A 26,024-nucleotide genomic window follows, 5' to 3' on the forward strand; every position below is an offset into this window, starting at 1 on the left:
TTAGTCTGCAGCTCTGAGAAACATTCTGCATTCTCTGTTGTTACCCCCTCTCCAAAAGCATGAGCAGAACAGGTCTAACAGAAGTGGAGTGTGTGGTCCTGCCTCAATCAAATGACCATCAAATCACCCACAGCAGGGGACAACCAGTCCAGGAGAGTCCACGGCAGCAATGTTGTTTGGCGCTGAGGACCACATCCTCTTCTGGATTACAGCTGCTGCCTCTGAGGCTGTCAGATGAACACGCTGTCCTGGCCAAAGCCCATCAGTTTCAGGCCACATCCTTTTTACATGTGGGCCTCTCACTTGGTATAAGATTAAGTGTGGAGCCTTAATTTAAGGTCTTCCTTCCAGCCTTAATATCTTTATTTTCTTACTTTCTCACTCTTTTATCATTTTCATCTTCAGGGCAGCAGTAACATAAACACACTTACTTCATGGTCACCTGTTTCTGGGACTTTAAATTGTTGGCAGAACAAATTGGCCACTAATTGGTCAAGAGAAAAGTAGCTGCCCTTTGATTTTTGGGATATGATTGTGGCCTGGGGAACCTGGAACTCACAACCATTGACTAAAATGTGCTTCATCTGGGTAAAGAGGATATTACTTAATGAAAAATTGTTGAGCTCTACCATCTTAATCAATTAAGCTCTACTATCTTAATAGATTAACTATATAATGCATTGTTGGTGACTATAGAACATTACAGTAGATTTTTAGAGAATATGCATTTTGATTGACTGTTGATTAATAATTCCCCATTACCCTTTAGGCAACCACCTTTCCACTCTTTGATTCTATTTGACTGTTTTAAATACCTAAAGAGAGTAATTCTGAACAATCAAATATGAGAGGAGATTCAATTCTGCAACATCCCGGGGAGGGAATTGCATGGTATTTTCCATTCATGCAGTGTAGTCTTCATGAGCTTTGCTTAAGGAAAATTGCAGCTCTGGCCTTTTGTGCAGACCTTATGTGTTCTGTCTCATATCTACTTTTTTCTCCCATCCCATGCTCCACCCATATGGAATTGCTTGCCATCTTCCCTTGTCTTTCTAGCCTTCTGCCTTTGTTTATGCTGTTGGTTGTACTTATAACAACTTTCCTTTTTATCCACTTGGAAATATCCTGTTTGTTTTTAAACCCAGTTAAAATATCTCTTCTAGCCAGGTTTGGGAAAAAAGCTGGGTGTGGTGGTGTGCACCTGTCATCCCACAATGGAGGGAAGTGTGTATGTGTCATCCCATAATGGAGGGAAGTATAAAATAGGAGAATCATGGTCCAGGTCAGTCTGGGAAAAAAGGGAGACCTTATCTCCAAAATAAAAAGAGCAAAAAGGGCTGGAGGCATGGCTCAAGCAGTAGAGCACCTACCTAGCAAGTGCAAAGCCCTGAGTTCAAACTCCAGTACCACTAAAAAAAAATCTTTCTGCTGTGGTGTCTTCCATGACTCTGCTCTACTCTCACCTCCACCTCATCCCAGTTGAATGGCTTTCTCTTTGTCTCCTCCAGCTCTTTGCATAGATCTCCATTGCAGCTGGCACCACTTTGTATTTTCTCTTTCACTGGACTGTGACACCAGGATCTTGTTTAGCCTTGTATCCTCAGAGACCGATTCAGCATTGAGCATGTAGTAAAAACTCTAGAAATTCTCAATGAATTAGCAAATAAAGGAGTAAAGATATGTCCAATGTCATAATGATAAAATGCTGATAAACACATCATTGTTAACAAAGAGATTTAAAGATGCAATGTCAGACTTCTACTTCTGAGAAGATGGAGTTAATATATTTTTCTTTGCTCCTTTTGGATAAGATATACTTTTCCTTTTCCTTCCTTGGCACTATATTTTAAAACAAACATAAGAAAATTGAAAGTTGGAGAGAAGAAGGTAGATTGTGGAACCTAAAGAGCTTAGTGGTGAGCTGTTAGTTTTCTTCTGCCTCCTATCTATCTGTCTATCTATCTATCTATCTATCTATCTATCTATCTAACTATCTATCTATCTATCATCTATGTATGTATGTATGTATGTATCTATATCTATCTGTGTATCTATATCTAACGTACAGTGCTGCAGAAGCTGGCACCTCTGAAACAGGAATATGCACAGATGAAAACAAACAAACAAACAAACAAAAACTAACAACCAAAAATAAAAGCAAGCCCCAGAAAAAGCTCACTCTCTTTAAACAAAGGGCCAGGAAAGGAGCAGCTGAACAAAGCAGAGAGCTTATTGACAATAACCACTCTTTTCCAGCCAAACACAACATAAAACCATGTACCCCGTTTCCTGCTGCCAGGCCAGCAAAGGTCAAGTGGGGATTCTTAACCCCTACCCAGCCTGGGATGAGCTTCTCAAGCTCCCTGCTGGGGGGTCAGGACCTTTATCCTCTGTGAGAGGCAGGAAGATGCCTGTCCCCATGTGCCAGTGGAGGGCTTACAGAAGCAATAGAATCACTTTAGGCCCTCCTAGTCTGAGAGGTATCCATAGAGGCCTACTCAGAGCCAGAACTGTCCCCCCTACTCAGTAGTGATGAAGGGTCTCCTTTCCTCCCTGCACTTGTTGATAGAGACTGAAGAGGAAACCCAGGTTTCCATCTCCACCTGGCAGTAATGAGGAGCTGTCCCCTCATCCTTTGCTGGAGTAGTGTCAGAGAAAGATGATAAAACAGGTTTAAAGTACAATTTGCCGGGCAAGGTGTGGTGGCTCACACCTGTAATCTCACTTAGTTCGGAGTTGGAGACAGGAGGCTGGTGGGCAAACTTAGCACAAGACCCTATTTGAAAACCAAAAAAGTCTTGGATATGACTCAAAGTGCTTGCATAGCAAGTGTGAGGCTCTGAGTTCAATCCCCAGTGTGCACATGAGCACACAAAAATCAGATTTAGTACATAGTAACTTTGGTTTGTATTGGAAAGAAGTGCTTCCTCTTCTAAAAAAGTCTGAATTCATCCATTTTTGTCCAGCAAATATTTCTTGACTATCTACTATGTGCCAGATTCAGTGCTGGGCATAGAGGAATGGTAGAGACTGACATAGACATGGTCTCTACCTGTGAAGGATTAATATTCCAGCAAGGAAGACTGACTTCACAGAAATGAGTAAATGAGAGCACAGTGAAGCAATTAAAGTGCTTGAGTAGAGAACCATGTCATCACTAACTATTTGGTGGTGCTCGCCATGGTCATGTGGAGAAACATACCTAAGAGCCAGATTCTCTTCTCTTTTCCACATTGCTTACCTCTACTTCTAACCCTGTGGTTAAAAAGTTGGCCCAGAAAGGGAACTCAAGCGTCTATGAGTATTTTTGTCACTCTAATGAAACAGCCGACATAGGCTACTTGTGAAGGAAAGAGAGTCAAGAGTTTCACGGGCATGGTGCCATGTTGGTGCAGTTCTTGTGAAGGTCCCATGGTGGATAGTGAACGTCAGGCAGCAATGGCAGAAGCAGCAAGCAGTCACATATTAAGCCATTTCCTTTTATAACTTCCCTCTCAGGAGAACTACCAATGAAGCCACACCAGAGTAATTTACTCTTCCCGTTACCTAAGACTCTCCTACTAGGCCGTGCCTCCCAAAAGCTCTAACCACCTCCCATAGCTTCACAGTGAACTCCTGGGGAATACTCAAACCACACCTAAGCCATAGCAGAAAGGAGCTTCAAAAAATACATTCTTCCAATGCATATTCTTCTTCTCAATTATTATTATTAGCTAGGAGAAGGTTTTGGGTCCACAGCATGTTAGGCTACCTTCCTCAGAGATAAATGAGTCTAGGAGCACAAAATATTTGCAAATGTATGGCATTTACATAGCACCATCAATGTTTCCTAACTTTCATTCATGCAATTAACTGGTGTGTGTATAAATCACACACAGAAATGATTGAGTTCTTTGCTCAGCAGACATATATTGAGAAGCTATTATATGTTAGGCTCTGTACCAGACCTTAGGGACACAAAGGAGAAGAGGACAAAAAGAGTTGAGAATTGAGGCTGGGAGAGTTTCTCCCCCAATTATGTGAGAAACTTACAGAAAATAATAGAAAAAAGACACCCTATTTATTGCAGCATTATTGGAGTTGAAGAAGACTAAAAATAACCCAAATGTCTATCAATAGAAGACAGAGTAAATTATTAGTACCCTCATACAGTCTATGACTATGTAGCTGTAAAAAGAAGCGAAGATCCTCTCTGTTTAGTGCTATGGAGTTATCTCTGGAATACAGTGTTAACTAAAAAGAAAGTGGGTAAAAGTATGTGAAGTATGCTATCATTTAAGTTATAAAAGTATAAAGTAAAAATAAATTTCAATAAACTAAAAATATCGTTACTTAGTGGAAAGTGAAGGGATCAGACTGTTATCAAAGCTACATTTCTCCCGATATTTCTTGTTGTGCTGACTTAATCTGAAGCTTAAGTGACTAAACAATAGGAATTTGTCGCAAATCCTTAGCAGGATATGTCCTTAAGAAAAAAAATCCCTGTAAAACAAATAAACAAATAGACAAACCTCCCCCAAACAAGAAAAAAAAATCCTTAAAGTGTCCAGTAATTGTATTTTGGTAGTAATATTGATGTCATTATGAGACTATTATATGTGTATTTTTTGAAAAAGCAAATGAGTAATTATGCTTTTTGTCATTCATATCAATGCAAGAATGAAATTAAGTAAATATCCTGAGGACGTGACTTCAAATAGGAAGTATCAGTATAAACTTGTTATGTGTTTTCTTACAAAATAAACATCCCTCCCTCCAAATAAAACTAAAACTCTTCCAGCTTTGTGCACAGAGAAACAATGACTGAGCCACTAAGGAGCATTCTAATGAATTTCACCAAGAAAGTCAGTTATGTGCTCCTAACAGAAATATAAACCACAACCTGAGCAAAAGTTGATCCTTAATCTTTCAAGACTCTGGATCTCGCTATCACTTCATAAAAAGTTGAAGAGAGGAACATTTCCAATGACACCATGAAGTTGTAATAGTAAAAATCTGCTCTGGGAAACTGTAGAAAAAAGCCCCAGTTTCCTCAATGACTGAATTACAAGGAGAAAAAAAGATGACAAAAACTATCTAGTAAGAGACTTAAGACACGTATTAATCAATTTCAGTCATATTTGGATATGAATAAGCTACATGTTTAAAACAAATGAGATGATTAGGGAAACTGGATATAGAATATTGTTTGATATTAAAGAATTAATGTTGCCAGACATGGTGGCATGCCTAAAATCCTAGTACTCAAGAGGCTGAGGCAGGAGGATCACAAGTTCAAGGTCAGCCTGGGCTACACAGTGGAACCCTGTCTCTAACAAAACAACAACAACAAAAAACACCCAGAACAATAAAACAAAGAAAAAGCAATGTTAAATTTTCAAAAAGATGCTCACTAAGATTTCTAAAACCCACAATAATGGTCTGGTAGTTACACATTCAAAGAATCCTGTCTGTTAGAGATCATACGGGACTATTTACAGGTGACATGATACAATTCTGGACATTTGCTTCAAAATTATCCAGAGCTGGGGAGTCTGGATAGGGAAGAGATGAGACGAGATTGGCCATGAATTGAAAATGATTGAAGCTAGATGATAGGTTTATGGGGATTCATGATAATAGTATCTCTACTTTTGCATATAATTAAAATCTTATAATAAACAGTTAATTACAAAAGAGGCACCCTGTTGAATATAAGGCTTACTCTCCGATTTCACTTAGGCTTGGTCTCTGTTTATAACCTGTCATCTGGTTCCCGTTTCCCTAGATACCAACAAATATTATTATAAAAAGAAAAATGACTTTGCTGATATACTTTTTCCGTATGCTCCCCTAATGTAAGAAAAATTGGGGGCTGCCAAACTTGTGAAACTGAGACTGGGGTGAGGAGCCTCGTGTGGTTGCTGACTTGTTCTTTGGGGCTCTGCTTCTGCCATTTGGTCTCTGATATTGATACCTAACAGCCATCTGTGGTTGTGGCTTGGAAATGATGTGACATCTGAAAGGAGGGAACTCCAGTGGCAGGGCTATGTCAGTTGCTCAAAGCAAGCAAGAAAATACGGTGTCCATCTAGCAGCAGAATAATTAAGAAATGTTTTTGTATCCAAGATCATGGGTTTTTAGGTCTGCTAGGGACCTCCTATCTTGTCTAATCTAAATCACTTATGTGGCAGATGTAGAAATGGGAACTTGGAACAATGAAGTGACTTGGTTAAGGCTCTACAGCTAATGGCAGAGATGGGATCAGAACCACGTCATTGATTTCCAGAGTTCAGAGCTCTTTCTTCCACATGCTTCTGGTGTGGTGGCACCTTGAATTGTTTCTTTGTTTTCAGTATGAATTGTGTATTATCTATACCATTCATTCTTTAGAGCTGCAAGCTCTAAAGAGCTTGGGGTTTTCCATCCTTTCAGTAAAAGGTTTGAGGGGCAGTGTTGGTAGTGCAGGGAGTGGTGTGATTTTAAAGTAGTTGGCATAATTGGCTGGAAAAATCTTAGGGGAAGTTGTAACTCATGCTTGATAGTGAAGAAAGCTGTGTGAATTTGTGCCTGCCAGACCCAGGAAGTAGGCAGGACAAGCAGGCTCTAGAGTCAGATTAACTGAGCTTTAATTCATGATTTACCACTTCCTAACTGTGTGACTTTGGACCATAGAGGCTAGTGCTGGCACCTACATTATGGTCTCATTGTGAAGATTTCATGCGTTAATGTAAGTAAAATTCTTAGACCACTATCTGGCACCTTTTGGTGAATGTTGGCTGTAACTTCAGAGAAGACACTGAATGCAAGCAGTAGCCATTGGACCTGACCAATTAATATTATGTTGGAAATTTCAAATAAGGCCTACTTGCTGAATCTACCTGCAGGTTATAATTTCAGGGTGTTAAAATCTCCTTCATTCCAGAGATCATACAGTACCTAATAGAAAGTCTAAACCCTGAATTATGACATTAAAGACTATGTTACAATCAAATGTGTGATCCAATGTGTAGCAAATGTGATCATGGAAATCCTCAACATCTCATTGCCATTTATCATCAGAGAGCTAGTCAGATAGCCAAGACTTCATGATGGGAATCACAATCAAAGGCAGTGTACGGGGAGGTCTGGTAAGCATCTCCAAAGCAATTGTAACAGTCTCTATTAATGCCCATATACACTGCCATTCACTTTTACACAATCAAAACCTGCTTAAAGGAACCTATAACTCTGAGGGGTATTTTCTCTCCTGAGCAGGACAAGCTGGAATGTTAGAAAATTTATGACCTTTCTGTGGCTCTCCAACAATGATAGTGTTGTGTAGGTGGCAAAATATCCCAGCTTCCTTGTCCCGCTGAGGTCTCTACATGGTCTCCCAGAGTTCCCCAGTGGGACTGAGCTCCAGTTGCTTATGGTGGTAAATGGCATGAAATGGAACTTTTTAAAGTTTTTTAATGGCCTCCCTCCTCATTCCCTATTCCTCTATCAGCTTCCTGTTAATCACCTTATGACTGGACTACCTGCACTCAAATCTGTGTCCCAGAGTTTGTCTTTTTGGGATAACAGCCTTCAATGTTTGGTTGAAGTCTTCCATGACTTTTGTTCTTTATGCTTCTTTCTACTTCCCACCTCTTCAACCACAATTCCAATCCTAAAATGTGGAGAGTATTTTTCTGATATTATTTTGCTATTTTAGAGACTATTTAGCTACTATGCAGTGTGAGACAGACACTCTCTTGGCCTCAAATATTTCTGTGGAACTCTCCCAGGGGTAAGTAAGGAATGGGATATTTGGAACTATTTATTATCAATGTCATATAGAATGAGGGATGGAAAGGGGAGGAATTGTTGCGACACCATTTCTCTGCAAAGTTTAAGACTTCAATCCCCTTAGAAAACTAATTTCTAAATGAAATAAAAAAACACAAGTTTATCAAACTCCTTTATGCAGAGCTTGCATAGCTTTATACAGAATTCAGATATTAACATTTCTACATTCTTTAACTATATAACAAGCTGAAAAGAACAAGCTTCTTATGCAAAAGAAAATAATTTTCAGCTTAAGGTTCAATACTGTTAAGAGCTGACTAAACTAGTATTTAGACAATGATAAGGCCAAACACAAATTAACTATAAACATAATCTTCTTTCAGATCAGGCATACTAATTATTTTCATAACTTTTTTCCTTATTAGAAAGCAATAGTAATGCTTACCAAATCTTATGTAAAGAATGGCTCACCAAAACCTTCAAATAAATAATAATACTCAATATTTATATGTACTGCTTTTTTTCCCCACAGAGCTCCAAGAATTGTCAAATAGCATGGAACTTTCTAGGTCACCTACCCCTTGCCTTTATGAAGGAATTTTTTTTTTTTGTGGTACTGGGCTTTGAACTCAGGGTCTTGTGCTTACTAGACAGGCACTGTACCACTTGAGCCACACCTCTAATCCTTTTTGCTTTAGTTTTTTTTCAAGTAGGGTCTCACATTTATGACCAGCCTGGCCTGGATCATGATCTTCCTACTGATGCCTCCTATGTATCTGGGATGATAGATGCATGCCACTGCATCCAGATTTTTATTGGTTGAGATGGAGTTTTGCTAGCACCCCTTTTCCCCACTGGCCTTGAACTGCGATCCTCCTGATCTCTGCCTCTTGAGTAGTTGGGATTACAGGGATGGTGGTAAGAGTTTTAAAGGTGATATCAAACATGTAATTATTATATGCATGAATGGTTTCAGGGTAGAGATTTATTAATTTACCATTCATTTATTCAATCACTCATGAATATAGTAAGCTTTTAAAATATATTCTTCTATCCAGCCATCTGCCCATCCATTAATAAATATTTTATTAAGTAAACACTACTTAAGTTCTGGCTATAAAAATGCTGACTAAAACAGATAGGCATCCCAGTTCTCATGGACCTAATAGTCTAGTGAATCCTACAGCATAAATTCTAACAGCTCTTCTGAGACTTTACCACTTCTATCTGTGATATTTTTGGAAGTATGTTTTTCCTAATTAAGACTCAGCCAGTTAATTTGAGGTGTAATACTTCTTAACTACACAGATTTGAATGTGAGAGCCCCCGGAATGAGAACAGAGGCTTTGTGTAAATACAGCTGAGTCTGACAAACCTGAACCTGTAGTCTGTGTAGATTACGATGGCTGGCTCTCACTGTGAGGTGGGGAGACTGGGCAGCCCGAGTCTCCCTTTTTAGCAAAGCAGGATAGAGGCTCATGGAAACCAATACATCAACCCACTCTATAGTAATGTGTCATTGAATGCTTTCTTTTATGATTAAGAGAATAGAAGTTGTTGATTAGGCAAAATTTGGGACAGGTATATCCTACAGTCTCAATGTCATGTTGTGGGGTTCACAAATTCTTCTTTTGATCCCCTATACCCAAACTTTCAAAAAGATCACATGAATGATCATTCATTCATTCCCATGATGATTCATGGAAAAAGCTGAATCATCTCTTGCTGGGGGAAATGGTACATTCCTCCTGAGACAGTTCTGCTGTGCACATTGCTTAGCTTTGGGTGCCACTATGATGGGGGTCTGTGGGGAAGAGAGCTAAGTTCCTAAAAGGAGTAAATCACTGATATGTTTTAACTGTAGCAATAACTGTAGCTATTGTTTTCTTTTATCTGGTCAGAGGTAAGTAGTAGAAATATGGTGATCTAGATCTTTCCCTTTCTTTATCTTAGGACATTGTTGAATCAGGCCTCATCTGCATAGGTCCAATCTGGTAGAGCAAACCGAAACATCTTGAAGGTTCCTAGCTCCCATCTATAATGCCAAGCTGAGGACCAGGCCTTTAACATGTGGACCTTTAGGGGACATTCCAAAGTGTTAAAAAAGTGTATTTATTTATCTATAATTTGTTTACATATCCAGTGTATTTGCATGTAAATATGGACATGTCTGTTCTGTGAGATCCTGTAGGACAGAGTTCATCTCTTTTCTTCTTGGATCCTCCAGTGACCAGCACAGTGCCTGGCAAATAGTAATGCCTGAGTGAGAGGAAAAAAAAAAATGAATGAAGGACTCTTTCTCTCTGGACGATCAATGGTGGGGATTCTGAAGTCTATTTGGATTGGTCATTAACATGGTCACCTTACATGTTGTTGATTGGTCTGACCACATGTGCAACTGCTTTGATTTTCTATAATACTACCTACATTCAGGACATTGAATGTATCTTCCAGAGGAGTTGCTTTTATAGTTTGAATGGAAAAACTGCTATATTATTTCAAACGATTGTGAAATAATGCAACAAATAATAACCTCAAATGACAGAAAACATTATTTTCATGGGACTTTACAAAAACCAGTTCTACAAGATCTACTTACAAAATGTACATGAAAGGAGAAAATATTGTTACAAACTATTGACTGCCATGTGTTATTTTTCTAAGAAAAAAAATGTTTGCCATGTAACATTTTGATTAAAACATCTTCTTGGGCAGGCCACAGCATTTTTTTCCATGTCAAGCCACAGATAGAGCAGTGGGGAGGAAATGGTTTATAATTATATAATATTTAAATGTTACCTTTTCTGAATCAGCTCTTGTTCAAGTAAGATAAGGTGGGAAGATTGAGTCATTTGGGATTTGGGAGGGTCTGGGCATTAAGGCATAAATCTATTCGTTTGTCATTATTTGGAGCGTACATCAGCAATGGCAATTTCAAGTTTCTGATTTTACTATTAGGATTAGGCGGGGATGGATACTGTAGACCCCCCCCTTACCTATGGAGGATACATTCTAAGGTCCCCAGTGTGTGCCTGAAAATGGATGGTACCAAGCCTTGTAACTGAATGTCTTTTCCATCTTGAAGCACTTAACTGTAACTTTTGCAGTTTGAGGTGCAACAGCAAAACCAGTATGAATTCTTTTTGCTTTCTTCACAATTTCATGGGTAGGAGATTTGTTCTTACTGTAGGTCTTAACAGCCTTAGTATACAGTACTTTTCCCTTCTTTTAGTTGAGAACATCTGCCTTTTTCACTTAAAGGAAGCATTTTATGGCTTTTCTTTGGCATATTAAAATTGCCAGCATCACTTTAGTAATGCACTTAGGGCTCGTTATGAAGAATAATAAGGGTTCCCTGAACACAAGCACCACAGTACTGTGATAGTCTGTCTTATGACTGAGATGGCCACCAGTGACTAATAGTTGGGTAGCATATACCAAGTGGAAATGCTGGGCAAGGGGTGATTCATGTCCGAGGCAGGATGGAGTGCAACAGTGTAAGATTTCATCACACTGCTCAGCATGGCATGCAACTTAAAACTTATGAATTGTATGTTTCTGGAATTTTCCATTTAATATTTTCAGACCACGGTTGACCATGGCTAAATGAAACCACAGAAAGAAAAACCACAGAGGGATTACTATATAATAAAAAGCTTCAAACAACCGTGGATTTAATATTTTATTATGTTTTTATTTCTTGTAAGAGGAAGGACTCTGGTAAAGAGCACAGGTTTAGCATCAGGCTCATTCTTTCTGCCTCACCATCAATAGCACTTGGCTTCTAGTCAGGTTTGCTTCATGGTTCGTCACTATTGCTGGGGTATAACCATCACATCTGCAATCCAGGCAGTAGGAATGAGGAAGAGGAAAAGGGCATTTCTTCCTGCTGAATCATGTCTCTTTAAAGGAACTTCCTAGAAGCCCCCAGCCACTTAGTTCTTGACCACTATTAGCAGTGAGAAAGGCAAGGAAATGCCATCTTTTAACTGTGCATATTCATGACTCTAAATAAAATTAGATTTTTGTTATCATGGAAGAAGAGATGACTGTTGGGGAGCAAACCAGTAGTCTGTGCTATTGAGTGAACCAGACAGACCACAGCTAAAACAAAATAAAAATACTATACTGCCTCTTGAACTTAGGTAATCAGCACACTAGTGGGAATGTTTATGTACAGATGCCAAAGTAGGGGCGCCAGGTGTACTCTAGGAGAAAATCAGACTGTTAATCTTTTATAAAGCCTTCTGGGGTAGTTAGTATTCATGATCTTGGTAGATTTACCAAGCTTCAGTATTTAACTTTCATTACTGTAGGAACTGAAACTTGATGTTTTCAGCCTATTGAAAGTGGAATTGTATCTCAAAAAAGAAACTCAAATTACCCCAACCTAAAGGTAAAATCATAAATGAAGAAAATCAAAGTGTTTATTAATTTGCAATGAGAAATAACTGTTGCAGGGAGCCAAATGCTTATCAAAGTTTGCCTGGGGAGCCTTGAATCAGAAAAAAGGCAGATAAGGTGGCCGAGTATAGAATCAGGTTAAAACAGATTGCTGGGGCTTGACCTGTCCCTCTCTCCTCCAGCAGGACTTGCTGGTCCATGGCCTATGCTGACTCCTTTTGCAGGCACCCATATTATGCTCCTCCCTCTGAGTGGGAGACTTGTTCACCTTCAAGCAAATGACAGTGTGGCTCGCAGGCGTGTAAGACCCCAGGGCTCTTCAGAGTGGTTTTGTGCATCTCTGCCTGTCCCAGTCTGCAGGGAGTCCAAATTATAACTCTCAGAGGGCAATTTTATTCTGAGTTCTCAGGAGAAGCTGTAGTGTAGACCCATATGCTGACTCTAACAGGCCATTACACAACATGTATGGTTAAAACCAGAAAACCAATGTGATCCTTTCCTGGGAGAGATAAGAGGTGATGAGGAGTGTTCTGCCAGATGTCCCCAAAAGTTTACAGTTTCCCAAGATTACTGAGACGCCTCTGAGAAGCCACTTCCATGCTGCCTGATGAATTATTTTGTACCAAGTGTCTCCTGACTGACAGTTGGGTTCCTTCATTCTTGAGTGATTTAGCCCTGCGTTTAGACTTTTTCACACATTGACTTCCTGTTGACACAACAGGATTGACTGTTGATTTCTTCAGTCTTTTTTTTTTTGCTAAGTCATGATACCAATTTCTGACCCAAGCTGGGCTCTTTCTCCCTCTGGGAATCTCAGCTCCAATTAAAAAACCAAGAACTGATTAAGCAGTGAAGGCAAGTTTATTCTTTAGCCAAAGAATGAGGAGAAGTTGTGGGGAAGAGTTCATGGATCAGCTTCTCTTCTGAAGAAAGGGTGAGGGAAAACGTGGGATGACTCAGAATGACAACAGCAAAACATTTTTACCTAAATCTTTGAGCGATTTGAACATTTGAGTATTATCTCCAGTTTGACTCTCAACTTCTTTTTGAGGCTACATACAATCACATAACCTCTCAAAGACAAACCTCCCCAAGTTAAAATACTATATTCTTTTAGGCTGTGTTGGGGAGATACTGGTATGTTTAACAAAAGAATGAGGAATGCTTTTCAGTTGTAGACACCATCATTAGCTATTTGTCAAAATACACTATTTACCCTCCAATATCGGAGTTGCCAGGTTGGCCATAGCTTGTTGTCTAGTCTAGTTTTACTATTGGGTATTAACAGCATGGAGTCTAAAGTCAAAATACAACAACCAGGTTTTAGTGGCAACTTTTCAGGATACTCATTAGCTGGGTCAAGGACAATTTCAATAGTCCTTTTGGTTATAGATTTATGATGATATGCTTCACAGACTCAAAATTTAGAGGAAATAGATACAGAATTATTTTTTTTTCAGTAGTGAAGTCAGGATCTACGATTTTTCATTCTCTTTCCTTGTAGAATTCAGTCTGGGCTTTAATAATCAGTATTTTTCATAACTGGTAGTTTTAGCGAATCTAAGTTACATGAGATGGAATATTTAAAGAAATGTCTTTCCCTTCTTTATTATCAAAGCAGTTCCATAATTTTAGTTAGTTTACTTTTTTTTACCCAGTGCTTCCTCTTCAGAAGATGTCCATAGTGCATAGTAGGTTAATGATTTCTTAGAATTATGACAAAAAATAAACAAACGAAAACATCCATTTTGGGGACAATCACCTGTCAGGACTGGGTGGCTATGGCTCCCATTGCTGGCCTATAGGTGAAAGAAATGATTGCCATGTTTTGTACAAACATCCTTTGTACATCAAGGAATGCAGAGACTGTATCAAAGCTTACTTGAGTATGTAGACAGAGCTACAGGCTTCCCCAAGGAGTTCCATATCACAGACTGGCCTGGAGCAAAATGGGCCTGTGGCAAAATAACTGAGTGAGTTACCATCTGGACTGTCTTTGAACTGGGTTCCCCCTGACCCTTCTAGGTTCATTACTCCTCAAGTTCCCAACCATTCAGGCTGTGATAATGTGCTTCCCTCTCAGCACTGTGCACAGATTAACTGGGAGAGAGTACCACATAGCCCTGAAACATGTATCCAACGACATGAAGACTTACAAGAATCCAGCCCTGAAGGCTCAGAGTGGTCCAGTGTGCAGTGGCCTCAAACCATTCTCTGCACTTAAACCTCAAACCAGCCCATTCCCCAAGCCAGCCACAAAGAAGGAGGCCGATTGTACTTGAACTGAAGGGCAAGAAGTGGGGAGTGGGGAGTTAAAAATACCTGAACTGGGGGAAGAGGGTGTGTCAGTGTGTGCTTCACAATAAGAATCCTGTGGTATTTCTTTAACAGGAAAATCAGGAGAAAAAAAAAAAGCATCCATTTCTATACACATGTAAGAGAACTTGATGATGTCACCTGGAAAAAAGCAAATTAAACTCCTAAAATCCAAACTAAACATAGAGGCTCAGATGAATCTTTTGGCTTTGTTGAATTGGAGAAACCTCCTGATCCCCATCAGAGACCTCCTCCCAAATTAGAAATTGTTATTAACTTAATTGCAGCATAATGACAGCCCCAACACAGCTGAGACCCTCCAGTAACTTGCACTTCAGTCTTAAATCATCACTTCACAGTGGGATTTATATAAAAAGTCCCTCGACACTTATTATCTTATTGTAAGATGTTACTAAGGATGCTCATTATTACTGTCTTTCAGATTTTCCAATTTATCAGAATCAACTGAATTAATTTTAAGCAATGCAGACTTTCAGGACTGTCTCACTTATTCAATCTTAATTTCTGAGCAAGAGGTCTATACAGATTGTATTGTAAATAATCTCAGGTTTTTAGAACTAATGCAGTTGGTAAGGGCCTGAAAAACATGGTAGAGTGTCCTTTTTTAAAATTTATTTTTTAGTATTTTTAAAATGACACCAAAAATTGTACTTATTTACGGGATCCCACACATTGTCACAGTGTCCTTCTTAAGAGGAGTGTGGAAGAAAGTTAGTTTCGGTTCTTGAACCAGTGGTCCTACATCTGAGTAGACAATTTATTTGTAGTTTCTGGATGCCACAATTCATATAATTGCTTGTGTTGGTCCTTCTGCCTTGGCCCAAGCATTGAGCCAAATATGAATCCTGCAAGCAAATGTTTAGGAAGAAACTCTTTGCATTCTGGATGCCTTAGGGCACTCCTGCTTTTCTCTGCTCTTTCTTACTCTCATTTCCCTTTGCCCCCAAATCTTTTACCAATTTATTTTTAATTCTGTATTTTTTTATTGCAGATATTTTTGTACATTGCATTAAAACTCTTTCTGAAGCTAAATGTGAATGAAAATAATTACTATATTACTATCCAAATATTTGCATAGATCTTGATGGTTCTTTTTGAGTTGGGTGTTTGTATTTCTGCTTATTATTTTAAAAATGCTACTTAGGATAACCAAACTTAGAGTAGAATGGTGGTTGCCAGAGACCAAAGGGCTGGGAAAATGGGGAGTTGTTATTCACCTGATATAAAGTTTCAGTTTTATAAGATGAGTAAATTCTACAGACTCATTGTACATGACTGTGCCTGTAGGTAATACTACTGTGTTGTGCACTTAAACATTTGTTAAAAGGGTAGATCTCACGTTAGATGTTCTGATCATTAAAACCACCTGAATAACTTGTATGATTCAGCAGATATTACAATGTAAACCCGGTAGAAGGTGATGCCATTACTGTCTTGTTTAGTCACTTTATTATCCTTTGGGGAGTGTGGGTAGAAGAAGAGTGGATATTACTTCGTGTCCATACAAGACAAACAGAAAGTTTTCTAAATTTTATTTAGAATGAAATCAGCATGATAAAAATGCATCAGTGACATGTGAAAAAGAACTTGGTTCCTTAACAAAATAAATTTCCAGGGTACAGAAATTTATCCCAACTATGTTCTGCTTCACCTATATCCAACTACATCTGTAAGCATATCATTGAAAAAAGAAGTAACTGGCAGATCCAAGAAAATCATTTGCCATCTTAATGTGTGCAAGATGGGCCAAGCTTACTTTTGATCCAAGTTTGGTATTTTTTGGTTAATAGGATGTAGACTCCAGGCTTCTTGGCAACACCACATTTATGACCCCCAGAGACTATGGCATGGAAGACACCTTTGCAGACCAAGGGGCCACCTGAGTCGCCCTGGGAAGGAGAAATGGGCACATATTTAGTGTATCACCAACTGCTCAAGGTGTTATCTGTGTTTTTGGTTTCTTTGTGACCTGAAGGGTATACGACACAACCTCTTACTTAGTGTAGGTTCTTTATGTCTCTGTCTGTCTAGGACCATGCTTCTGTCTGTCTGTCTGTCTGTCTCTCTGTTTCTGTGTCTCTATGACTATGACTTTTACCTTATCTCTGTCTAGCCCATTTTATGTCTCGTCTATCTACATCTAGGTCTATGTCTACACCCATTCCTTTAGTGATCAGTGACTACTGAGCCTTATTTGTTAAAGAACAGGTAGACATAAAGTCTGAAATTATCCACTGAAATAAAAAAAATTTCCAAATTGTAAATTTCATTTTGGTACTAATGGACCTGAAATCAAGTTGTCATTGAGACCAGTAGAAAAGAAGAATATAGTGTAGGAAATGTCTTGATGGCAGGGACTGTGTTTTCTTTCTTATTTTTTTCTCTTTTCTTTGAACACACATATGGTAGAACATAATGCTATGTATGTACCACAGTTAATAAGCACTTGCTGAATGAGATGACTTTTTTTTTTTGGGGGGAGCCCTCTAACAACAAAAGATATAACTAAATTCTGTCAGGAAAAGTGAACAAGTTATAGAGGAAATTGTGTGGCCTTTCAGACAAAGAGGTGGTCTTGAAATGTGAAGACCAGTCTTTGCCTCTGCCACCAGCCATCCTGTAAACTTCAGGACTTTGTCTGCCAGTCATCCATGATGATAGGGTCAGAAGGATGGTAGTCTTGGGGCACCACAGATTCACACCTCTGAAGTCATCATACTCCTCCACCCAATAATGCTTAATATAATGGGACGTGAATAGTGTACTCTAATTAAAAAATACTAATCCACTTGTGCTACATTTTAGCCACCTATAAAAGATGAGGATTTTTTTCTTATTATCTCTAGGAACAAATAGTTTTGAAAAATATAATAGCTATTGCTCCATTTTGTCAGTGTTATGGTCTGAATGTTCCCTGCTCTCAAATTCATACGTAAAAATCTTCACCCTCAAGGTGATGGTAGTGGGAGGTAGAGCCTTTAGGATATGGTTAGGTTTTGGAGGAAGATCCCTCATGAATGTGATTCGGACCCTTATAGAAGAGGCCTGAGAGACCCTTCACCCCTTCCTCCATGGAAGGGTAGAGTGAAGAGAGGTCATCTATGAAGTAGAAAGCAGCCCTCATGAGATAACAAATCTGCTGGCACCTTGACCTGGACTTCCTAGTCCCCAGAACTGAGAAAAATAAATTTCTGTTGTTATAAGCCACATAGTTTATAGTATTTTGTTATAGAAGCCCAAATAGACTAAGATAGTCAACATTATTTAAGAAACACATGGTGTGTATTTGAGCTTTTGCATTTGAATCTTGGAAGACCCCTCTCTTGATTAATTTAAAGATGGTTCTTTTTTGGGTAAGTTATCCTCCATAGTGACTTCAGGGTTGGCAGATTTTCTAAGGACGGTAACCTCATGGAAAGTCTGTAAAAGTAGTTAGATATAATCTATTATCCTGACTAACAATCATTGAATGAGTGCTTATGAAGCATTGGGGGAAGGTCTTCACATTGGTAGATGGAAAAGAATAGAGGGCCCTGTGCAGGATTGAAGAGTTTTAGAATTGTGGCTTCCTGTTCTCCAGGCCCCATATCTTCAGTGTCAGTGAACAAATAGAGAACTGCATTTACTACAGTTCAGACTCCTGTCTGAATGAAGCCTCTTACCTGGCAGGAATCCTTCTGGCCTCTGGCATCTCCTGCACATATCATGTCTTTGGTTATAACAGGGTTGTGGTTGTAATAGCTATGGCTGTTGCAAACTTTTCGACTTATGACAGTAACAGTGACTTCTTGCAGGGTGTCAGAGTTGGTTGGTAAAGCTGTGTCAGTGGCTCCCCAGCCAGTAACCTGGCATTTGGTTCCATCTCTAAGGTAGTTTTTAGATCTCAGTTGGAGCAGTTGGACTTGCTTGTTGAGTTTGGCGGCTGTGTGAAGCTGACAGATTGAAAACAAGTAAATTATCCTTTCCAGTAGCATTCTGTTTTGCACTGTGCATTGTCTGTGTGCGGTCCCTGCCTTCTGAGGGCATCCCTTGCTCTTGAGTCTACTTTGATGGTGGCCTGCAGCTGTACTTGTGACTGTTGCTTTTCTGAACGTGCTCTCCGTTCTCTGGGGAGCTCACTGATGCTTGGGGGAGGAATCATATATGGAGCAGGAATCTGCCCAGTCTCCAGCAAACTGGCCTTTGCCCTGAATTGGATGGTTTTCTGTGGAATGACATCCATAGGTCATGACTTTGAGGGCTGGGCTGTTTCCTGCTGGATAAGACCCTTGAGTATGGTCTAGACTGTGTTTGGAATAGACAAAGTATGGTCTAGACTAAGTTGTAACTCACTTGTGAGTCCCTGAAGTCACTTGGTTGGCTCTGTTGTATAAACAGCCATTGCATTTTTCACTTGCTAATGAGAAAAGCATTTGGGAACAAAGCTTTGAATGTGGATCCTTGGGCCTATTGGGATGTTCTCCCCCACGTATGTAAGCATCGGAATTGATTTCCTTGTATAAACATATCCCTGATGCATTTGTGCTAATTTTTTGTTTCCAGGCAGTACATGGAGTAACAATGGGCCTTTACAGAATGTATCAAAATAATCTCAAACAAAATGGGCTCAGGCAGTTGATTTAACTAACTGAACCATGTTGGAGAAAATGAAGGCAATGCTACATACCTTTATCAGCATGATATCATCTAATCTAGAATCTGGTAGAAGTCTTGAGAATGGTATGAATTTTTTAATCTCAAATGTTTGTTTGGAGGGCTCATTTTTTGAGAGGGAATGTGCTCCTAAAACCACTGCGTGAGACTGGTCTTTAGCAAGCCTAAAAGAAGCAAAGAGAATGGAAGGAACACAATGATTTCCAAATCCTCCTTTGGAGAGCAGAGATGGTGGAGAATCAAAAACATACAAAGACAAATTCCAAGGTCACCTGTTTAAGATTAGGTGGACTGACAGAGGTGTCAGTGGATTACATCCTGAATTAATAACCTAAGGGCCAAATGATTGCCCTCAACGCTACCCCAGCCCAATTCTCAGCATTGCAAAAGATTATCAGAATTTGCCAGGCATTGTAGCTCAAGACTATAATGTTAGATACCTGGGAGGTGGAGACTGGAAGGATCGCAGTTCAAGGCTATCCAGGCAAAAAATTTCGTAAGACCACATCTCAACCAATAGAAGCAGACATGGTAGCATGCGCCTTTCATCCCACCTCCAAGAAAAGTATGAATAGAAAGATCGAGGTCCAGGTTGGTCAAGTATAAAGTGAAACCCTATCTCAAAAATAACAAAGCAAGAAGGACTGGGGTCATAGTTCATAAGGTAGAGCATTTGCCGAGCAAGTGCAAGGTCCTGAGTTCAATCCTCAATACCACCAAAAAAATATTGTGAATTTATACGTGATTGTAACAGAAAGGGGGCAAAATCCTAATTGACTTAGATGAAGTATACAACAACGTTGTGTTCATTTACATAAAAATAAGGGAAATTATATTTCTTAGGTTGTGGTTTGAGATTTATACTAACTACCATTAGGGATACTTTTATTGTGGTAAAATATATGCATTTATGGAAATGTCACGTCAAACCCCCTTACTATGTAGAATTTAATATTTACCACTAAAAAAGAAATAAGAAAAAATATGTAACTATTCTATTTAACCATTTAAGTGTACATTTTGGTGTCACTAAGTGTATTTATACTGTTGTTTATCCGTCACTATCATTCATCTCCAGAACTTTTTTTGTCTTTTCCATATAAACAACTAAAATAGACTCAATTCTTCATTTGCTCATCTGCATGTCAAGATCTCATATCAGACAATGCGGACCTGTTACAAGGCAGTTAGATGGGCTCAAAAGTTCTGTTCCTTCAATTAGAAATAGGATTTGGACAAGACAGGAAAACTTTCCTCAAAGTGTGAATATATGCCAGTTTGAAGTGAAGATACACTGAGAGTTTCACTGTAGAGACTTATAGGGTACAAATTGAGTAGTCAGGTAAAGAAACAGATTTTTTTTTTATCCTTGGCTCTAGTACCAGTGCTTCATAATGCCACAACTGATCTGATTTTCTGTAGGTTTTATAAAATTGCATTTATAGCCAATGATGAAAACAGTAATGATTTGTTTTAGATATTTTGACAGCATATTGGAGCCATTGTATATTACAAATATATCCCATTCAAATGTATGTCTTTGTGGAAGTTACCTCAAATCCTTTCTCAGAGCAAGGAAGGTTGTAAAAATAATTACATTCATTCATTTATGTATTCTTTGCTACTTGAAAAGGTAATCAAGGCAGAATACAGTGACAATATACATACTCCAGTATACAGATTAATAAAGATTCTTAAAAATTAAGAAGGGCACAGAAACGTGCAGAAAATGGGAGAAATGATTGTTTCAGGTTTGGAGAATGTGCACACAGCTGCAGTGGGAAGGGTTAGCACATGGCAGACCTGTGGCTGCCTGGAATTACCACTTCTTGGTTTCTATCAAAAGAGTTTATTTTGGGAATTCCAACTCTATTTGTTGAAAACTTTCCCTATTGCAAAATCAAAATGGGGATGAAATTTCTCAAAGGATGTGGATTGGATTTCTTAGGACTGACTCAAATTCAAATTCAACATACCGACTAACCCCAAATCTTTGGAGGTAAGGGTGATATAAAACCACAGGATTAACACACCAACAGAAAAGTGGGTGTGCGTGTAAACAACTCACATAGGAGGAGTGTGAGTGCAAATGTGGGGTGTGGAAGGTGGATTTTGATGAGGGAGGGGTGCTGAGAAATTTCTAACTGTCTTTCATCTTTTACTCATTTCCTTAAGTAGCAAATTGCTTTCTGAATTTTCACTTTCTAGATATCCTTCAACTGTAATCTGTCCTACCAAGGTTGATTTTTTTTCTGCCCAGGGGATATGTGGAATTACCTGTGTTCTAGGATTCCACCTCTCTAGCTAAACCTAGACATGAATTCGCATAGAGGGGAAGTAATAATAGCAGTGTCATTCATCTGCACAGCGCAGGGATTCTCGAAGTTCCACCTTGGAACTTCCGAGTTCCAAGGTCTTCCGAGTTCCACCTTGATCTTACTTGGAAGGGAATTACATATAGAACAGAGCCAGAATATTGCTTATGATAAATTCTTTTCATTGTCTGCTGAAGATGGCTATAACACTGTCTCAACTGAGCCTTCTAAGTGCTAAAGCTGATGGGGTGTGTATTTCACATGAGTAAAAGGGTATTCTCTGGTCCAAGATGACACAGCTTATACATTGGGGATTCAGTACCCAAATCCAGTATTTGTGATTTCAAGTACTCTTTCCTTGATTCTTCTTTTAGCCCTCTATCAAGCCCCTCTAAGCATCTTATTCCTTGGCCAGCCCATCTTGATGCTGAGCTTAGATCCACTCCTGAGGTCTGGCAGCAAAGGCAGTTTTCTATTTCTTGGAGGTCTCTCTTGCCATAGAGGAAGGAACTGGCTAGTAGAGAGGCAGGTGTTTCCAGTCCCATCCCATCAATACAAGTGGACCATCAGATTAGTCCCTCAGTTATTACCATGGAAGACACAGATAACAATCTAACAATACTTGATAACATGAATTAAGGTCTTGTGTTCTGTGTAAACATTTTACACATTCCCCTCCCTCCCCCTGCCCCACCCTCACTCCTCACAATCCAGTGGGATAGGTATTACAATCCTCATTTTACACATGAAGAAGCTGAGATTCAGGTACATTAACAAACCTGGAATGTCACATGAATTCTAGGTGGAAGCCCCAGGATGCATATGTAGGCAGGGCTAGAGCTTAGTTGGCCTGAAGGTTTAATTGCTTTACTGAGGGAGTATGTGAGATGGAGTAAGGCTGTGTGCTAGGCAGGTGACAGGGGTGGACGTGCTTCAATGAGAGGGTGCTTTGGAGGGTGCCTAAGAGGACTGTGAACAGCAGCTGGTGAGAGTTTTGCTTCTGATTAGTTAAAATTCTGAAAATGAGATTATGAAGGATGGTTTTACTCATTTCTTTCCTTCCTTCCTTCCTTCTTACTTACTTTTTTTTTTTAGGATAGGGTCTCACTACATAGCCCGGGCTGGCCTTGAACTTGCCATCCTTCTGCCTCAGTCTCCTGAGTCCTGGGATGACATGGCCCTAACATGCCCAGCACCCATTTCCTTTTATATTCAACGGGGCAAATAATAAATGGGTCACGGCACTGAAGAAGGAACCGAGTTGATGGCGGCAGAAAAGGAGCACTCCCAGATTTGGCCCACTTCACCACAGTACTGAGAGAGAGGCCTGGGGTTAGCAAACTATTCCCTTGGGACATTTGTGAGTACATTTGTGGGAAGCTACCATTGAACTGTTTTATAAATATTTTGAATTTCTTAAGGCTTAATATTTTTCCAAGCACTGATCTGCCTACATTTTTACACCCAAATGTCCTGTAAAGGAAATTTGATCTACATATTTTGGAGTTCTTTATAAACCAGCCATTTAAACTGATATTTAGCAATAGTGTTTTTTTTAAACTCCAAGTTCAGTCTTTTAAAAAATAATTTCTTTCCTCCAATTTGGAAATCCATTTTTCTTGAATTAAGTGGACTTGACAAAATTTAAAATTTAGTGTTATTTATCTTCCTATAGCACTTTATGATTTGTGAGAGACTTTATGCACATGCTTTAGGCTTAGTTAAAAAAAAATAAAACCTTCAATTTGTTTCCTTCTTTCCATTCAGCATTTGTCAGACATGTGTCAGTGAAGCTGTCTGGAGAGTTATAGTCCATTTAAAAAATGTACAATATTTGAACACTCTCATATTTTTCACTGAATGAAAATTTCAAGTGTCATTGAGAAAAGGATGGTGGTGATGGGAAAGCAGGGGTGGTTAAATGAAGTAACCATATGAAATTGAAAATCAGTAGCTTGCTGGCTAGAAATAAAACAGATGCCCTTCTTATCTGCAAAACTTTCAATGTGTGTTTGAATGATTCCATTAAAATGAGCAATCAGAAAACATCCCCCAAGCATGGAGAAGCAAGTTAGTTCAATTGTGCTATTTAGACACAGCTGACACCGCGATAGCTGGCTAAGATAGTTCTTAAGGGAGGTGCTGTAATGGACAAAGCTCCATCTCAGTCTGTTCAGGCAGGCAACACAGAAACAAAACCCCAGAAAACAAAAAGAACAACAAATATCAAATTAGCTTTCTTCTACTTTTCCTCTTGAAGTGGTCATAGCAACCAAGATGGGTTTTATACTTCATTAGCTGAAGCAAGAGATTCCCAGGTTGAAATAGACTTTGGGAGGTTGTGCTCCATGTTCTGCGAAGCTCTCATTCTAAGCGTCTCCCCAAATGGACTCACTCTCTTTCTCTTTTTACAATTCCTCTATACATTTTTCCCTCTACCTGGGAAAGTAGTTGTACCTTAGGGCTGGGTTTCCCAAACTGTAGGCCTCAGATATATGTATCTGAGGTAAATTATGGAGCAGAAGAACTAAAGGGTTTGAAAACCTGTTGGAAAAGCAGGCTTCTCATACATATCCTAATAATATTGGCTGCAATGCAAATGCATTGTACTTATTAAATGCATCAAGCATGTTAATGTAGTTAAATAGATACTACTTAGTTCTCAAAAACCTTCTGAGGCTTCAGTTACTTGTGATCACCTGCTGTTGAAAGTCCTAAATGGAAAATTCTAGAAATAACAATTCTCAAGTTTTAAATAACTATCATTATAGAATATTGCTATAATCATTCTGTTTTCTTATTGTTAATTTCTTACTGTGTCTAATTTATAAATTGAACTTTATCCAAGGTTATGTATGTACAGGAAAAACATGTACATAGAAAAGTGACAGGGACTCACCGAGGATGGCAGTGGGCTGCTGTCAGCACCCACTGTGGGTGAATCAGAACTCCGCCACAAACGTGTTTGCCATTGTACTGGATGGAAGCCATAAATGGCCTGGAGTGAGGCTGCACTTGTCTGCCTCCAATAATTTCCATGTTGAAACCTAGAAAAGTGAACCCAAAGATTTCATATAGAAGATTCAGATACATGTAACTCTTCTGATGACAGTCGTTGTATTATTTTCAAAGATTAAAAGCAACAACCCTACCTAATAGCCATTATAATTTTTCTGATCAATGATTGTATAAGATGCAATGACCGAGAGGAATAGAAATAGTTGTGAAACCCTGTGTGTGTACAATGTAACACCATATCACTAGAAATTCACCAACGTTCCCAGGTGGTAGGAATAAGGAGATACTTACACTCTTGAGTCATATAAGCCCCAGCCATGAGGAAAAACAGAGAAAAAGAAGAGAATTCCGTCATTTTCATGACCTACAGTTAGAACCTCAGATGAAATACTTTGACTAGATTGATGAGGAAGGAGATTCTGAAGAAGTTATTTTGTTCTTGCAGGTTTTAACTTTCTCACCCCAAGTGCTGTAGAGGTAAAAATTTTCACACCTAAGTTTTAAAAGTGTATATCAGCTTGGGGAGTTTCAAGTCTGTACTTTAAGTGTTTTTTTTTTTTTTTTGGTTTCCTTTAAAGGAGGTGCGTGTGTGCATAATAAAGAACTCATTTCTGGAGACCACCATTTCCAGTATCCGTATAAAAGTACTCTGTGGTGAAAGAATACAAAATATCCAAGCTGTAAGAAACTAATGAGATTGCAGACAGAGTTCAAAGATGTTCACTTCTCTAAAGCATAAAAATACTTTATATTTTTTCTGGCACAACATGGTGCCTATCATATTTAATTCCCCTCTATTTTTCATTTGGATACAGATTTTTGATGGAGGCATGGCATCACGCACAGGTCATATTTGCGTTACAAGGTGGCTTCTAAAGCCTGAATGCCATCCAGAGAAATCCATATTTTTCAATGTGCTTGCATTTTGATTGTGACCTCCTGCCACATGAGGTCAGATGTGGAATTTTCTTTTCTCTCTCTTGTTAATTAGCATATATTAATTATGCAAGATAATGTAAAGTGGTATGTTTTGCAGCAAACTTATTCCTATTCCTGACATTTCCTCCAAATGTGACCAAATTTGGTTACATTTTAGTTACATTTTTAGGAAATTTAATGTTATTTAAGGGGAACATTGGCAATGTATTTTTGATTCAGAGTGTCCCTTTTGCTCATTTTTAATTGAAAATTACCATATGTTTCTCCAGGGCCTTAAGATAATATCTTTTAAAAATCAAGGACAATATTTCATCATTTTTCCCAGGTACAGACGCCAACGTATTTCCAGGCCTTCTAAAGTACTTTCCTTCATGACAAAAGGATTAGGTTTAGGGTGTACAAGTGTGAGCTCTGATCAACAGTGCAAGCATTGTAAAATGAATACAAAGAAATACATCAGGCACTAGAACCCTAATACTATCTAGAAACACTGATCAAAATTTACATTGCATTAGTAGATCTTTGTTTTTTCTAAGATAAATGCAATGTCTTCCATTTTTTTAAATAAAGAATAATTAAAATCCAAGGCTATTATGGTTGGCAGGTGAC

The 26,024-nt window shown here is 38.9% G+C and overlaps 1 protein-coding gene across 1 annotated transcript; it reads right to left on the bottom strand.

The window, feature by feature from the left end:
* Positions 1–16,007: 16,007 nt before the first annotated feature.
* On the bottom strand, positions 16,008–24,969 carry Gzmk (granzyme K). Its single transcript, XM_020161774.2, has 5 exons — positions 24,768–24,969; positions 24,358–24,505; positions 19,157–19,307; positions 18,153–18,422; positions 16,008–16,379 (listed from the first exon to the last, which is right to left on the bottom strand). The coding sequence occupies exons 1-5, from the start codon at positions 24,835–24,837 to the stop codon at positions 16,218–16,220; spliced, it is 801 nt and encodes a 266-aa protein (XP_020017363.2). The 5' UTR covers positions 24,838–24,969; the 3' UTR covers positions 16,008–16,217.
* Positions 24,970–26,024: the final 1,055 nt, after the last annotated feature.

Source organism: Castor canadensis, chromosome 6 (assembly GCF_047511655.1).
Source record: "Castor canadensis chromosome 6, mCasCan1.hap1v2, whole genome shotgun sequence".
Lineage (NCBI taxonomy): Eukaryota > Metazoa > Chordata > Mammalia > Rodentia > Castoridae > Castor > Castor canadensis.

Excerpts from the sequence above, each read along its gene's own strand:
- Gzmk (XM_020161774.2), bottom strand. The coding sequence starts at position 24,837 with ATGAAAATGACGGAATTCTCTTCTTTTTCTCTGTTTTTCCTCATGGCT. Across the intron at positions 19,308-24,357 it reads GCAGCCCACTGCCATCCTCG|GCTTGCTAAAGACCAGTCTC; the intron begins GTGAGTCCCTGT and ends TGCTTCTTTTAG. Across the intron at positions 18,423-19,156 it reads ATGATATCATGCTGATAAAG|CTTCACACAGCCGCCAAACT; the intron begins GTATGTAGCATT and ends TCAATCTGTCAG.